Source organism: Panicum virgatum, chromosome 6K (genome assembly GCF_016808335.1).
Source record: "Panicum virgatum strain AP13 chromosome 6K, P.virgatum_v5, whole genome shotgun sequence".
Classification (NCBI taxonomy): Eukaryota; Viridiplantae; Streptophyta; class Magnoliopsida; order Poales; family Poaceae; genus Panicum; species Panicum virgatum.
The window spans coordinates 16,085,527-16,099,836 of NC_053141.1; the positions used below are offsets into that span (position 1 = coordinate 16,085,527).

General features: G+C 44.1%; 2 protein-coding genes and 1 pseudogene across 7 annotated transcripts; 2 read left to right on the plus strand and 1 right to left on the minus strand.

Annotated features, from left to right (window-relative positions):
- Positions 1 to 689: 689 nt before the first annotated feature.
- LOC120711890 (phosphatidylinositol 3-kinase, root isoform-like) lies at positions 690 to 11,361 on the plus strand. Of its 5 annotated transcripts, none has more exons than XR_005690517.1 (19): positions 748 to 1,163; positions 1,582 to 1,678; positions 2,024 to 2,120; positions 2,680 to 2,838; positions 2,969 to 3,178; positions 3,467 to 3,645; positions 3,908 to 4,055; positions 4,294 to 4,389; positions 5,484 to 5,619; positions 5,984 to 6,105; positions 6,200 to 6,394; positions 6,494 to 6,664; positions 6,901 to 7,038; positions 7,195 to 7,349; positions 7,842 to 7,985; positions 8,076 to 8,220; positions 8,310 to 8,484; positions 8,597 to 8,670; positions 8,701 to 8,897. XR_005690517.1 is itself a non-coding variant. In XM_039997566.1 (18 exons), exons 1-17 carry the CDS (start codon positions 1,082 to 1,084, stop codon positions 8,445 to 8,447), a joined length of 2,412 nt encoding a protein of 803 aa, XP_039853500.1. In that variant the 5' UTR covers positions 690 to 1,081; the 3' UTR covers positions 8,448 to 8,484; positions 8,597 to 9,048. The 5 variants fall into 5 exon arrangements, 3 of the variants coding, with proteins under 3 accessions (XP_039853500.1, XP_039853503.1, XP_039853502.1); XR_005690518.1 differs by having other exon boundaries at positions 8,634 to 8,670; XM_039997566.1 differs by having other exon boundaries at positions 690 to 1,163; positions 8,597 to 9,048.
- Positions 9,527 to 10,455, plus strand: LOC120713303 (annotated as a pseudogene).
- On the minus strand, positions 11,195 to 13,454 carry LOC120711891 ((DL)-glycerol-3-phosphatase 1, mitochondrial-like). 2 transcript variants are annotated; one of them, XM_039997571.1, is made up of 6 exons: positions 13,156 to 13,404; positions 12,838 to 13,062; positions 12,053 to 12,113; positions 11,787 to 11,934; positions 11,622 to 11,698; positions 11,195 to 11,545 (listed from the first exon to the last, which is right to left on the minus strand). In XM_039997571.1, exons 1-6 carry the CDS (start codon positions 13,247 to 13,249, stop codon positions 11,422 to 11,424), a joined length of 729 nt encoding a protein of 242 aa, XP_039853505.1. In that variant the 5' UTR covers positions 13,250 to 13,404; the 3' UTR covers positions 11,195 to 11,421. The 2 variants fall into 2 exon arrangements, with proteins under 2 accessions (XP_039853505.1, XP_039853504.1); XM_039997570.1 differs by having other exon boundaries at positions 11,207 to 11,545; positions 12,838 to 13,454.
- Positions 13,455 to 14,310: the final 856 nt, after the last annotated feature.

The following is a 14,310-nucleotide window of genomic DNA, read 5'->3' on the forward strand; positions in this document are numbered from 1 at the left end:
TTGAAAGTTTGAACTATATAAAAATAACATCCAAAGAGTGCTGCATTATTGATTTCTAGCATGTCTGTTAACTCTACGTTAGTTGCTCTCATTCCAACAACATAACAGCTGCGTGCGTGAGTTGGGGTGGGTTTTGTGATTTTCTTTCTTTTTTAATCACAGCTAACGGAGCACGCAAATGTTAGAAGTCGCTTGGACTACTGTCAGTCAAACCATCGCTCAAGGCTCAATAACTATTTTCTTTTCGGAACCCGAACAATTTTTTTATTGCTAGAACAATTAAAAAATTATTCCAGAACAAAATAACTATGAGCCAGTTTAAACCCAAAAACATAAAATCTGTAGTGGATGACAAGTCTGTTGGTGTCACCCGTGCGACCACAGCAGCCCCACGGAGCAGCTAACGCCGATACTACAAATCAACTCAATGGTATTTTTTTAAATCTTTGAATCTTTTTAATGGGACACAATTTTCTTCTCATCAGTACAATACACAGCCGTTAGCCCGTCACTTATGGGCCGTGTTTCTTCGGGTTGAATGGGCTGGGCTCAAGAATGGGTGGACCTGAACAGATTATGCAACTATCTTTTTTTTTGAAGGTTGATTATGCCACTATCAAAAAAATAAAAATGAACAGGTCATGCCGGGTGGGCTTCTTCTGAACCTGGAGTCCTGGACTGGAGCGGCGTGGGTTGGGTTCGGGTCGAACCCGTGGACACAACAGCAGCCTGCCCTGATCCACACCCATGCGAACCCTCCTCTCGCAGCTGGAGTCACGCAACCACCGTCCCCTCGCCGGCACGCTCCGCCGCTGCCGCTCCTCTCCTCTCCTCGTTGCCACGACCGCCGCCCGCACGCGCAGAAAGAAAAGGATCGGAAGAAACGGCAATCCCTTCACTCGTCGCCCCTCCGCCGCAATCGCCCTGCCCGCCCGCCGCCGCGTCTCCCCGGCGTTCTTTTCCTCCTCCGGCCCCCATGCCGCCCATGCCAAGCAACCTAAATCTCTCCGCGCGGTCTTGATCCCGTCACCCCTTCCTCGAATTCCTCTCCCGCAAGATATCGGTTCTTCGGTACCGAAAGATGGTCGGCGGCGGCAATGAGTTCCGGTTCTTCTTGTCCTGCGACATCAGCCTCCCGCTCGCCTTCCGCGTCCTCCACGCAGGTATATCACAACTACCTCTCTTCTACCCTTCAATTTGCTCGCCAATTTGGCCTGATGTGCTCGCCATGCTACCACCCGCTTCAAAACCCCCATCTTTTTCCTTTTTTTTTCACTCCCAATTTTGCCCCAACTGTGATCCCAATCCAATTGACCCTGTAATTTCCTCTGCTGTTTAATGACTGCATTCAAGTGCTTTTCACTGTTATTACACAGCACCGATCCATATTTATTTCTTATCCAGTCTTTACTTTCAATCATCCGTGCTTCTGCCTCTGCATTCCATCCACAAAGGCCATTTTTTCTTTTTTGTTGTATTATTGACCAAGAAAGAAATCTTTCTATTTTACTAATATGCATCATATTATTCCTTTTTGTCATTCATGTATATTTCTTAAATCATTATGTTCCTTGTTTCCAGAACATATCCTGTTGACCCAGCAAAAGGCTCCAGAGCTCTTTGTTGAGTGCAAGCTATACATGGATGGGATACTATTTGGGTTGCCCGTAAAGACAAGGTACACTTTTTTTTAATAAACTCCCTCGATTTTAAAGCGTAAGGTGTTTTAGCTTTGTCATAAGTCAGTTCTCAGATTTTGACCAAGTTTACAGAAAAATGCACCAAAAACCTTCATAAACAAATATTTATTTGGTATTATAGATGTTAATATATTTTTCTATAGACTTGGCCAAAGTTAAAGGAGTTTGACTTTGGAAAACTTAAAACTTCTTAAATTTTGTAACGGAGGGAGTATCAACCAATTGATTGCACTCAAAGACACATTAAATGTTCTTTTTATGTAATCATCTGTAGTGAGCAGTTCTGTTTCTTTTAGTATAATGCACAACTTTTCTCGTGCTAGGTTGGAACCTTCAGGACCGACGTACTGTTGGAATGAGCTGATAACACTTAGTACCAAGTACAGGGACCTAACTTCTCTCTCACAACTTGCTTTTACGGTATATTTCTTAGATTCGTATTTTGTGCACCACTCCTGTCAATTGTAAATGAAAGGAATTCTATTTTTGTGTTTATCAGAGGTCAATATTGTTTAGCAAAAATGTGGAGGGGGTCCTGTGAAAATGAAGACCAAACAAATTAAATATGTTTTTTAATCTAATCTAATATAATTGTGTTAGTCTGTGTCATACTCAATGTGTTGTTCAGTTGTACTTTTGATTGGTAGAAAATGTTGGCTTCTCATTTAAGTGGAGACATTGTATGATTTCAATGTGCACTTTGAATAAACCAAACAGGAGGATGTGTTTCATGGTCAATTTCATTGGAGATCACCATGAGTTATGTATCAAATCTTAGTGCCCTAGTTATACCTTGACAGTAGTGATTGGACACTATATTTTAGGAAGTAACCTAGCTACACCTAATGAAAAAAATGGCTTGCCATGTGTTAACAAATCCTGTTAATCAAATTATCAGTGTCCAAGATGATTATGCACTTCCCGACCCTATGGTCTCCCTTGAGTTTTAGCTTCTTTTTATTTCAAATCTTCCATGTAGGTGTGGGATGTGTCATCTGGTGAGGAACCTGAGATTGTTGGTGGAGCTACCATATTCCTTTTCAACAGCAAAAGGCAACTTAAAACAGGAAGGCAGAAGCTGCGGCTATGGCCCAAAAAGGAGGCTGATGGAGGAGTCCCTACCACAACCCCTGGCAAGGTAACAGGCAGCTTTGCTTTCTTGCACTCTGGGTTCATCTGTTACAGTTCTCTTCTCAACTAATCTCTGCACTTGTTTACTTCTATTCCCTCAAGGTGCACTTACTGTTTTTTTCCTATCTAACTTTTAGGTTCCTAAGAATGAGAGGGGTGAGATAGAGCGTTTGGAGAGGCTTGTTAACAAGTATGAGAGAGGGCAGATACATCATGTAGATTGGCTTGATCGTCTTGCCTTCAGTGCTATGGAAAAAGCTAAGGAGAAAGAGTGTGAGAGGAAGGCCAACTTGTACCCTAGCCTGGTTATTGAATTGTGCAGTTTTGAACACAGAGTTGTCTTCCAGGTTAACATGCTCACCCTTATTATGCATTTATCTATGTAATGGTACTGAGCTATTCTTTTCTTTAACTCACTATGTAGTTGACTGACTCTTTATCTGTTACTGTTATAAAATTTATCTGCAGCTTTTGTGCACAATGTAATCTCCCATGCTGTTTTTTGTAGTTGGAGGAATTCATCTTTTGAATTCCTTGAGTAATATTTATCTGAACATGAGTTGTGCCTACAAGTTATAGGAAAAGTAACCGTTCATCTTAGCTGGATAAATGCTGACTCTTTTTAGTCCATGCAGGAATCTGGAGCAAATTTTTATATTCCGGCTCCGGTATCGTTATCAAACGAGCTGGTCACTGTATGGGACCCTGAACTCGGACGAACCAATCCATCCGAGCACAAGCAGTTAAAGCTTGCTAGGAGCTTGACTCGTGGAATAGTTGATAGAGATCTAAAACCAAGCTCAAATGAGCGAAAGTATGTGCAAGTTGTATTATTTTCTATTTCCCCCTTTTTTTTCCTGCTTTCAATGTATGATCTTTTGTGAGGAATCTTCTTTAACTTTTATGTCCTGTGGGCATGAACTTGTGAGAACCACATTAGTATGCCAGCTGAATGAATTAGGAGACGCTGGAAGCAGAAGTCTGTCATTTCTGTTAACAGTGATGTGCAGTTGGTGGGTTTCTACAAACAATAATACAAACAATAATCCTGATTGATTTTTGTCTTTACTGTGTAGGTTACTACAAACAATAATCAAGTTTCCTCCTACACGCACTTTAGAGGTGGATGAAAAGCAACTGGTGTGGAAATTTCGTTTCTCTTTGATGTCTGAGAAGAAAGCTCTAACGAAATTCGTCCGCTCAGTGGATTGGAGCGATAACCAAGTTAGTAAAAGAAACCTATATGTGCAAGTGCTTCTTTTGTTTTGTGCTGTCATATTTGGTCTGCCTCTACTAAGTGATATACACATAAAAGTGTACTGCAAGTCTGCCTTTGGCTTATTTGATGTCACATTTTTCATCATGCCAAAATTTTCTATTACATACTGGAAAGAGTCTAGTGTTATTTTTGGAGTAGTGAACACTGCATTGTCTGAATCCAAAATGTGATAATGCTATGCAGGAAGCTAAGCAAGCTGTTGAATTGATTGGAAAGTGGGAAACGATTGATGTGGCTGATGCACTAGAGCTTCTCTCACCGGATTTTGAAAGTGACGAAGTATGCTGTCTGCCACATTTATTTCTGTATCTTTATGGTTTTATTATGTTTACTTGTTTGTAGATTTTTGTTAGATTACTAAGAAATGTTTCTTGTTAATCCTCTGTTCAGTTACGTGAATTAGTCCTGAATCCTGATGCCATTCTTCTGGGATTTTTTATGGCAGTTTCCTGTCAACAAGAATACATTCTTTTGGCAAATTTCATTGTTCAGTTTTTGCTGTAGGTTCCCTTTATGTCCCATCATTCTCCAGTGTAATGAAAGCAATGTCTGCTCCTCTTTAATCCATGTTTGTTGTGTTAGTTTATTCTGTTTTTATGGAAATCAGCATGCTTATATAGGAAAAAGATGCGCAATTTGTGGGGTTTTTGTAGTCTACTGATGTCCATGAGTTAAGGCATGTCAGGTGGCTGAATGGCCCAGAATGGATATGAGTTGCGTGTGTATGCTTTGCGGGCATGACCATCATTTAAGACAGGAGAGAATGAATGAAAGAGAGGCATCAATGCAATTATGTGACAATTACTTCTTTCCTTAAATGCAATTCCTCCTCTTCTCTCCAATTCAGATCTAATCCTTTCCAATTCTTCTAATCCTCATCCCAAACTTCTCCACCTACCTGTAGCCTAACACAAAGCTGCACCTGGCAGCATTGAGAGAGAGGTGGGTTTTCACCTGGGTACAGGTTTGCTGCTCTGCATATTTGCTGATTGCTTATCTGGCGCACCATTTACTATCCACCTTGTTGTATTCTTACTTGATACCCTGAATGTCGTTGCAGTAAAGAGTTATCAGCGTTCTACTGCACTGTAGATTCTTATCCAAGACCTGTATCATTTGGATAAGATGATCTAATGCGCCCTTCCATTTGTGATTTCTTGTCTGCTTCCTGATGTTCTTTTTTTCTTTTTCAAAGGGTTCGTGCACTGGTGCTAGTAAGTTTTATTCCTGAGTGAAATGAGTTAAGATTATAAATGAGTATCCTATTATGTCAGTTCCTAATGCATAATTCAATAATTAGACTGAAAACTCTGGCTTTGTGCTTTATCATCTCATGACCTATTCTTTAAGGAAACAATTTTTTTTGTGCAAAGGTCCGCGGTTATGCTGTCAGTGTACTTGAAAGGGCTGATGATGAAGAATTACAGTGTTATTTACTCCAGTTAGTGCAAGCTCTTCGGTTTGAAAGATCTGACAAGTCCCGTTTGGCACTGTTTCTTGTAAACCGTGGTATGTTTAAATGCCTACGTAAATATTTGATCGCATATCCATCTACTACACTTGGTCCCTGAAATTGATGAAGTAACATAATTCTTCTTTTTTATCAAAAGGAGAAAAAATGGCACTTTGTTCATGTGCACATATGTTGGCTAGACTACCATGGTTGTACTTTGAATTAGTAGGAAGCAAGTGCAACTTAAAACACTTAATATTATTATTGCTGATGCCTGATGCAAGATTGAGTCTTCCCTGCAAACTTTTAGCTTGCATGATATGCAGAAATTTTATCTAGCAGACCTTTCGTCAGCTTATGTTTGTTAATGCCCCAACAAAACTGTTTCTATACTGTGATCTCCACCCCCCACCATTCCAGCTTTGTCGAACATCGAAATTGCTAGCTTCCTTCGGTGGTATATACTAGTTGAGCTTCATAGTCCGGCATATGCAAGGCGATACTACGGTACATATGACATGCTTGAAAATAGTATGATGAAGGTACGATTTTATTCCGTTTGCACAATCCTCTTGGTTATATCATTCCCAGTTTGTAACTTTGCATAACATATATGGTTGTTTCTGTTCTTAACAGTTGGTTGGTAGGGAGGATGGCGATGAAGATGGGTTTCGACTGTGGCAGAGCTTAACGCGGCAGACAGACCTTACTGCTCAGTTATGTTCTATCATGAAGGATGTAAGAAATGTACGTGGTAGTGCACAAAAGAAAATTGAAAAATTAAGGCAGTTATTATCAGGAGTATTCAGTGAGCTTACAAACTTCGATGAGGTAAATCTGTATTGTCTGTTAGTGCTAGAAAATGTTGTGGCAGACTAACTTTGCTTAGTAGCTATAAGTACTGACTTGTTTCTTTTGAACTGATTCCAGCCAATTCGTTCACCGTTAGCACCAACTCTTCTCCTTACAGGAGTTGTGCCTCAAGAATCATCTATATTTAAAAGTGCTTTGAACCCTCTGCGCCTGACATTTAAGACAGCAAATGGGGGAACATACAAGATTATTTACAAAAAGGGGGATGACCTCCGGCAAGATCAATTGGTATGCAATGAATGTTTCATTACTTTTGTTCCATACCATACACGATACCATCATCTTTTTGTTGTTTTGGTGCTTGACATTCCAAAAGAGTAATTAATATTGATCAATTACTTATTAACTTAACACTTTATCTGAATAGATCAAAACATTGTGAGCTGTAACGTATTCAAGGGCATCCATTGACATAGTGTTTGAATGGGAGAGAATCATAGCTAATCATTTCTTTATGATTATAGGTCATTCAAACAGTTTCTTTGATGGACCGATTACTCAAGTTAGAAAATCTGGACTTGCACCTTACTCCATATCGAGTTCTTGCAACTGGACAAGATGAAGGGATGCTTGAATTTATTCCTTCCAGTTCTCTAGCACAGGTAACATGGTAAATGGTAGTCTGGTTGCCAAATACCACTGTATTCTTTCCATTGCAATGAAGCGTTCTACAAATTCTAGCTTCAGTTCATTATTAGGCTTTATTTCAACGAACTTCATGAATATAGCTATATTGATTCAAGTATTGTGTGTCCTAGATTCTATCAGAACATCGCAGTATTACAAGTTACCTACAGAAGTTCCATCCGGATGAGGATGGTCCTTTCGGTATAACAGCTCAATGTTTGGAGACTTTCATAAAAAGCTGCGCTGGCTACTCTGTCATTACATATATTTTGGGGGTTGGAGACAGGTTTGTCTTTTTAATGCCTTCTGGTTTGAAGTACCTCTGTGGTAGCCACCATTCTTGTTTAGAAGCCTTGATTTCAGCTCTCTGCAATAAACCAAGCAATTATTACATTATTACAAACAGCAAGATTGGATAGTTGGATGAGTTCTCCTGAACTTATTTATCTGTTCACTATTTGTTTCTTTTGTGATGATTGTCTGCGCATGAAATTTTATGTGATTTCTATTTTGTTTAGCTAGGATTATGTAGCTAAACATGGGTATTCGTGGTTGCAGTTCTAAATAATAACTCTAGTTTGCTAGTGCTTATCATGCTTTAATGGAAGTACGTTCATGATAAGGACATTTTGTTGTAATGTTCAAGTCTGGCTGACACAGCTTGTTTTGAACATCCTCTTCTTCCTTACACATGAAGTCATCAATGTCTACTGTCAACAATGATACAACACATGCAAATACGGGCTTACCAGTAATTGCATTTTTTTGTGTTCTCTAGGCATCTGGATAATCTTCTCCTAACAGATGATGGACGCCTTTTCCATGTTGACTTTGCTTTTATCCTTGGTCGAGATCCAAAGCCATTTCCACCACCGATGAAACTGTGTAAAGAAATGGTTGAGGCCATGGGTGGTGCAGAAAGGTAATTAGTTGAACAATTTTGTCAAGTATCTGAACTTTCACTCATTCAATAGATGGGTATGTACTGTCAAAACTTGCATTTGTGTTTCAGCCAATACTATACAAGATTCAAATCCTACTGTTGTGAAGCATACAACATTCTAAGAAAGTCTAGCAGCCTCATTTTGAATCTGTTCAAGTTGATGGAACGGTCAGGCATTCCAGATATCTCCGCTGATGAAAGTGGAGGTCTCAAGGTAAATTTGGGTTTTACAAGTTGAGTGTCAGCTCTACAAAAGCAGTCAAAATGACATGTTCTCTGTTTCTGTGGTGCATCATCAATCAGCTCCAGGAGAAATTCCGGCTGGATCTGGATGATGAGGAGGCTATACATTTCTTCCAGGATCTTATCAATGAAAGTGTCAGCGCTCTGTTCCCTCAAATGGTTGAGACCATCCATAGATGGGCTCAGTATTGGCGATAGGTTGACGACACATAAGTCAAGCACAAATCTATACATGGTGAGTTGGCTAATATTTCCCTGTTGTCATGATACTTTAGTATGGGAGTATGGTACACTGTTTGCAAAGGGAATTAATCTGTATTTCTTTTTGTTGGTTTTGCTCATTCCAGCTGTCTTACGAACTAATAATAGATGGATTGTGTATAGACTGTAAATGAGCCACGGTAATTGGTGAGAACACAGATGGGAACCTGCCTTTTTTTTTTTGAGAAGGTGGGAACCTGCCATTTGGGGTTCAAGCTGTAGCACACGCTGCTGTCGATGGAGGTGGTTGTGCCGGCGACCACCAGGAATTCCTTTTTTGTCACCCGCGATGGGTAGACTTTATCATTAACTGTCGTATCACCCTTGGGCATTCTTCATGTATAATATCAACTTCAAGAGAAAATTTGTGAATATTGGATGATCTTATGTTGTTTGCAATGAGAAGACTAGCTCACCAGCAGGCAGCAGTCAGAATTGCCGCACAGAATAACTATATAGCTCGGTTAATGTTACCATTGAATTTTGAAAAGAAAAAGGGTAGGGAGTGACACAGCTGGGATATCTATGACATCCTTAATTCACTGATTGTTTGATTTGCTGCATACATGCAAGCGACCAAGCATTTATATATCTAGCTGCATGGAAAATTTTATGAATAGATTTGCTAAAACGACCTACAATTTAGATCGGAGGGAGTATGTGTTTGTAGAGGACACTAAGGTCTTGTGCAACAGTCTAGCTTAGAGCTAGCTAAATTAGTATTTTAAACGTTGAAAGGTGTATCAAATGAAGAGCTAGCGTTAGAAGAATAGATGGTCTCGCACATCTCCCAATAAATTTCTATCACGACACGTCTCCTAAGGCATCCTCCAAAGGGGTCGTTTAAAACTAGCAAAAGTAGTTTTTTACTTCGTGAACAGTAGCAAAAGTGAATAGCTAGCCAGAGATTAGCATAGTCTATAACATTTTTCAACGTGCTTCCATCTCACTGCACGACATTCAATAATGGCTTAAACCTCCTTGCTGGCTCTAAATTTATTGAGGCTTTTACCTGTATGCCATTACAAAAGTTTGTAATTACTTGTGTGCCACTAAAAAGTTTACTCGTACTTCTATACCATCGCACGAACTTTTTTTTACCTATACGCCATTCCGTCTAACTGCCGTTAGAACTTAACAGTTTTGCAGCTCTGTCAAATAGGACCCACCTATGAAATTCTCCATCTTGCCCTTGACTCATCCAGTCGCCGTGAGCCCCTCCCTGCCCCATCCCGAGCCCATCTCGTACTCCATCTCTCCCTGTCCTCCCTCGCCCCTCCCTCGGACCTCCCCCTTGGCTGCTCGGGCTCCTTCACGGACACGGAGGGCGGCGGCGCAGGGCGGGCCGCGCGCACGCCGCGCACACTGCAGGCGCCGTCCTCACCGCCATCTTCCAGGGCGCCGCCACGCTGCTCGCCTTCATCCGCACCGCGGACTTCCTCGCCGAGCTGCGGTCCTACGTCAGGGAGGAGGCGAGGTCATTCTGAAGCTCGTCGGCAGGCTCGGCGCCACCATCTTCGTGCTCGAGTGGGCCGCGCTCGCCCTCGCGTTTGAGCTCCGGCTCGACGACGATGGCGGCGCTCCGGATCCTCCGCCGACCGCACCACTGCCCTCTACGGCGGGTCTGCGCCCACTGCTCGGGCCACGGAAGGGGGGGGGGCGACGAGTCGCGGCGGCAGGTTTCCCATCCCGCCACCGAAGCCCCGGGGTCGAGAGTCTCTGCGTCATTGACCACGGCTTGGACCACCGGAGCTGCCTGAAGCCGCTGCACACCGGCCGGGGGAGGTGGACGCGCTGTGTGGTTTCGTCGCCGATGTCACCGCCACCACCCGGGCCTCGGCGTCGGCCGTCGTCAACTCGTCATCAACATGTCGTAGGCGGCCGGTCCATGGAGCTCAGAAGCATATTCTGTATTTGGAATAGTATTTTTAGATTTGTTTTTTGAAGGAAAACGGCCATAAAGCGTAGCCATGACGTCATGTGAGATCATCAAGCTAAGAACTTCCAAGCAGGGCAGAGCACGCGCGAGCGGCGCACAGCCGGTTGCTCAATTCGATGCCGCGCAGCTGCGCGTCGGCGCGTCTGTGCGTGCTAGGATGGGTTGAGTCTTGCTGCGGTTGGCTTGGCCATGCCTGGGACCACGGTCCCCGGAGCTGCCGGCAGCGGCGCGAACAGCGACAGCGCTCAGCCGTCCTGGGCACTCCACGACAACACGATGCGGCGGCAGATGAGTGTGGAGTGCTACCGGGTCCGCAAGCCCGCGGCGGCCGGGGCGGAGCTCTCCGGCGCGGCGGCGCCAACGCTAGCGGCGGTCGCCCCACGCGACGTTCTACAGAGAAGACAAGATAGAGAGAACAAAGCTTGGCTGACAAATGGGTCCCACAAGGCAGAAGGGTAGAACCGTCTTTTCCCATCTCTGTTAACCCCGTTACTGCTACTTCCGTTCACAATGGCATAGAGGTAAAGAAAAGTTCGCGCGATGGCAAACAGGTATGAGCGAACTTTTTAGTGGCATACAGGTAAACGCGAACTTTTGTAATGGCATAAAGGTAAAAGCCTCAAATTTATTTGCTTATAGGTACCTGCTGACTCTTAGGGCCTAATACTATGCTGCTGCTGTTTTTTCACCTCTCTTCCAGCTTAGAGCTATCAGCTGGCTGATACCATTGGATACACCCAAGACATCCATGAACATCTATATATTCATAAGATCTTCATTGAAGGGAAGTCATATGATGTAGTTTTCTTCCACAGAATACGAGACAACAAATGCTCAAATTGTTACTGCTAAGGCCTAAGGCCTAGGATAAACAGAATCTTGTGCAACATCTTATGGAATTTCTCTGATCAATGCTGTGAGTGTTTGAAATTCTCTCGTTCCTCAGTTTTAAAATCATCATACGGAATTTGTCTACTCTTTGAAAGGCGGCAAGCCCCATTCGCTGGGTTTGAAGTCCAACAACGAACTGAGAACTTGGTCAGCTCCTTTGTGATACGAAACATCAAGCCGCGGATCTGGGACCATCACAGCAGACCTGCATAATAAGCAGAGTTTGTAGGCAGAGAGCAATGTTTGTGAAAAGAGTACCTACAATAAAAACAACCACTTACATTCCAGCAATTTTCGCTGCTGCTACACCTGATGGTGCATCTTCAAAAACCAAGCATTTACTGGGTTCTACATTGCCCTAAACAATGTAATGCAAGTGAATTAGGGCGCAGTATCCTAGAGGAACATTGCAATTACAGGTTTTACAATATTGTCAAACCCAATACCTCAAACCTCCTCATAGCAGCAAGGAAAATATCAGGAGATGGCTTGCCAGCCTTCACCTCCGGGTCATCCCCCATGACAACATGATGCATCAGGGAGAACATCTCTTGGTGGTTCTGTGTCTTCAGTGCAAAATGACTTTTATGGGATCTGTAGGCCACAAAAAAGAACAGATCATTCATATATTCTATTAAAAGAGCAATGAGCAGCGCAGAAAGGGTAGTTTACAAGACCAAGATCAAATGGGTAAGAAAATGTAAAGACGCACCCTGTTGCAACAGCCATTGGTATTCCATTGGCATGAAGATGATGGACCAGACGTAGTACCCCTGCAGGTAACAGGTTTCATTATCTGCTAAAATAAATGTACAATATATCCAATTCAGCATGCTATACTCCGGATGTTATAACAATTTGAAGGATAACTTATGGCAATCACAAGTCACTTAAATCTATAAAAACTTGACAAGCTATGTAAAATAACCGATTTTCTTCTTCAACAATGCCATCAGTTAGTAAGACATATGCATGCCTAAAAATACCAGTTATAGGATGCTGCTACATGACACTGTCTCAAGAGGGACAAATGTAAAGTCAAAACTGGGCCTGGTGCAAAACAAACAATGTAGAACACCCTGAATTCCTGTTTATGAAGATAGTAGGACACTGATTTTAGTATAAGATGGAATTTAGACAACATGAATGATACAGGGCTGACACCAGAAGACACTGCTTAGCCATTTTTGTTTGGCACCACCTAACTAAATCACATCATACAAAGTGTGATTGGGATGTTACTGAATAATGCTAAATATTTAGTCTAGACAATGTTCAGTTACTCACTTTGAACAACATTGAGCCAGAAGCAAAAGCAACCAAATGCCCAAAGCAACATAGGAAATTACAAGTGAATAGATAAACTTTGGCAGCTCAAGTTCGTTCATTTTGAGTTACCTTTTCCCAGGTCTCAGGGATTCACCGGACAAAAGAAATCGTTAACATAGAGCATTCCTTCAGTAATCGTCAACACGTGAGGCGTTCATCATTGCTCACCTGGCAGCTTAATGCAGGATGGGAAGAGCGCCTGGAGCATGCTCTCGCGCTGCTCGAGGAACTGCTCGGGGGTGAGCAGGCCGGCGAGGCCGAACTCGTCGACGAAGATGCGCGCAGACTCGATGGCCTTCTTGCCCATCATCTTGGCCTTGACGGACCAGTCGAAGACCTTGCTGTACCTCGCAAGGATCTTCTCCTGCACCTCCGTGTAGAAGCCCTCCGTGTCTGCAGCACCACCAGACACATAGAACCGAGCGCCAAGAAACTCGCATTGAATCCAAGAAATAGAGGAGGAAGGGGGAGAACAAAAAAAGATACCGAGGAGGAGGCCGTCCATGTCGAAGATGACGTGCGAGATGGCGGCCCTGGGCTGCGCCGCCGCAGCTGACTCGTCGGCGCCGGTGGATGCCATTGGCGCGCCCCGGCGAGCGAGCGAGCGAGGGAGATATGGGTGCGGTGGCTGTGGCTGGCTAGTTTCCGACGGAATTTGGGTGAGATTGCCGATTGGCGTCTCCGAACTCCACAGCCGACGGCGCAGTTTCGCCTGGGGTCCTATATGTATATGATGTAGATAAGGCAATCAACATGTAGATAAGGCAATCATTTATACTGAGGCTAATTGGATCTATACTACTACAATTTTACAAGTTCTCTCATATACAATTCACCTATGGAGAGATATGCCATTACAATTTGTTCTTTGTCTGAGATGTGCCATTTTATACGTATTTCATGCTCTTATCCACTTGGCCTCCGTATTTTCTATCCAAAAATATTCATGTTGTCTCTCTTCTCTCCACTTGCTGACATATGAGCTCCACGTCATTTTCTTCCTCCTTTCTTCTCCAACCTGGCTTTCTTCTCTCCCGCAGTCGCACTCAATTCCACGACTTCTCCTTCCTGACGTTCAGTTGGGGCACGCACCGCCTACTCTCCTGCTCCAAAAACGGCGTCTCCACGTCCCCGCCGTCACACCCGTAGACGTTGTTGCCCGGGAAGGAGAAGCCCCAGCGCTAGCAAGCCTCCGCACCGCCGGTCCGCCAACGTCGCGCCGCTCGCGTCGAGATTGGAGGGCGCTTGGAAGGCGGCGGCGCACTAGCCGTTCTGGCCTTCCAAGCACCTTCCTTCACACCTCCTGTGAAAGCACCTTCCTTCGCACCTTGCCGTCCACACCCCCGCACCCCCCCTCCGCTCCGCAGGTCCACAGGAAGGTGTGCTCGAGCGGGCCTTGTGCTCATAGTAGGTGGCGACGTGGTCGACGGCGGCATCCACGGCGGTGCGCGCGCGGAGGCGTGGCCTCGCCGGGGCGGCACGGAGGCGCTGGTGCAAGCCTCGCAGGCGCGTCGGGGCATGGTGGTGCGGCCGCGGAGTGACGGCAGTGGCGAGCTCCGCTCCAAGCGGCGTACCCGAGGCGGCGGCGATGTAGAGGCAGCGGAGGTGGGCGCGCGGAGGCAGGCGAGAAGCCCAGTAATA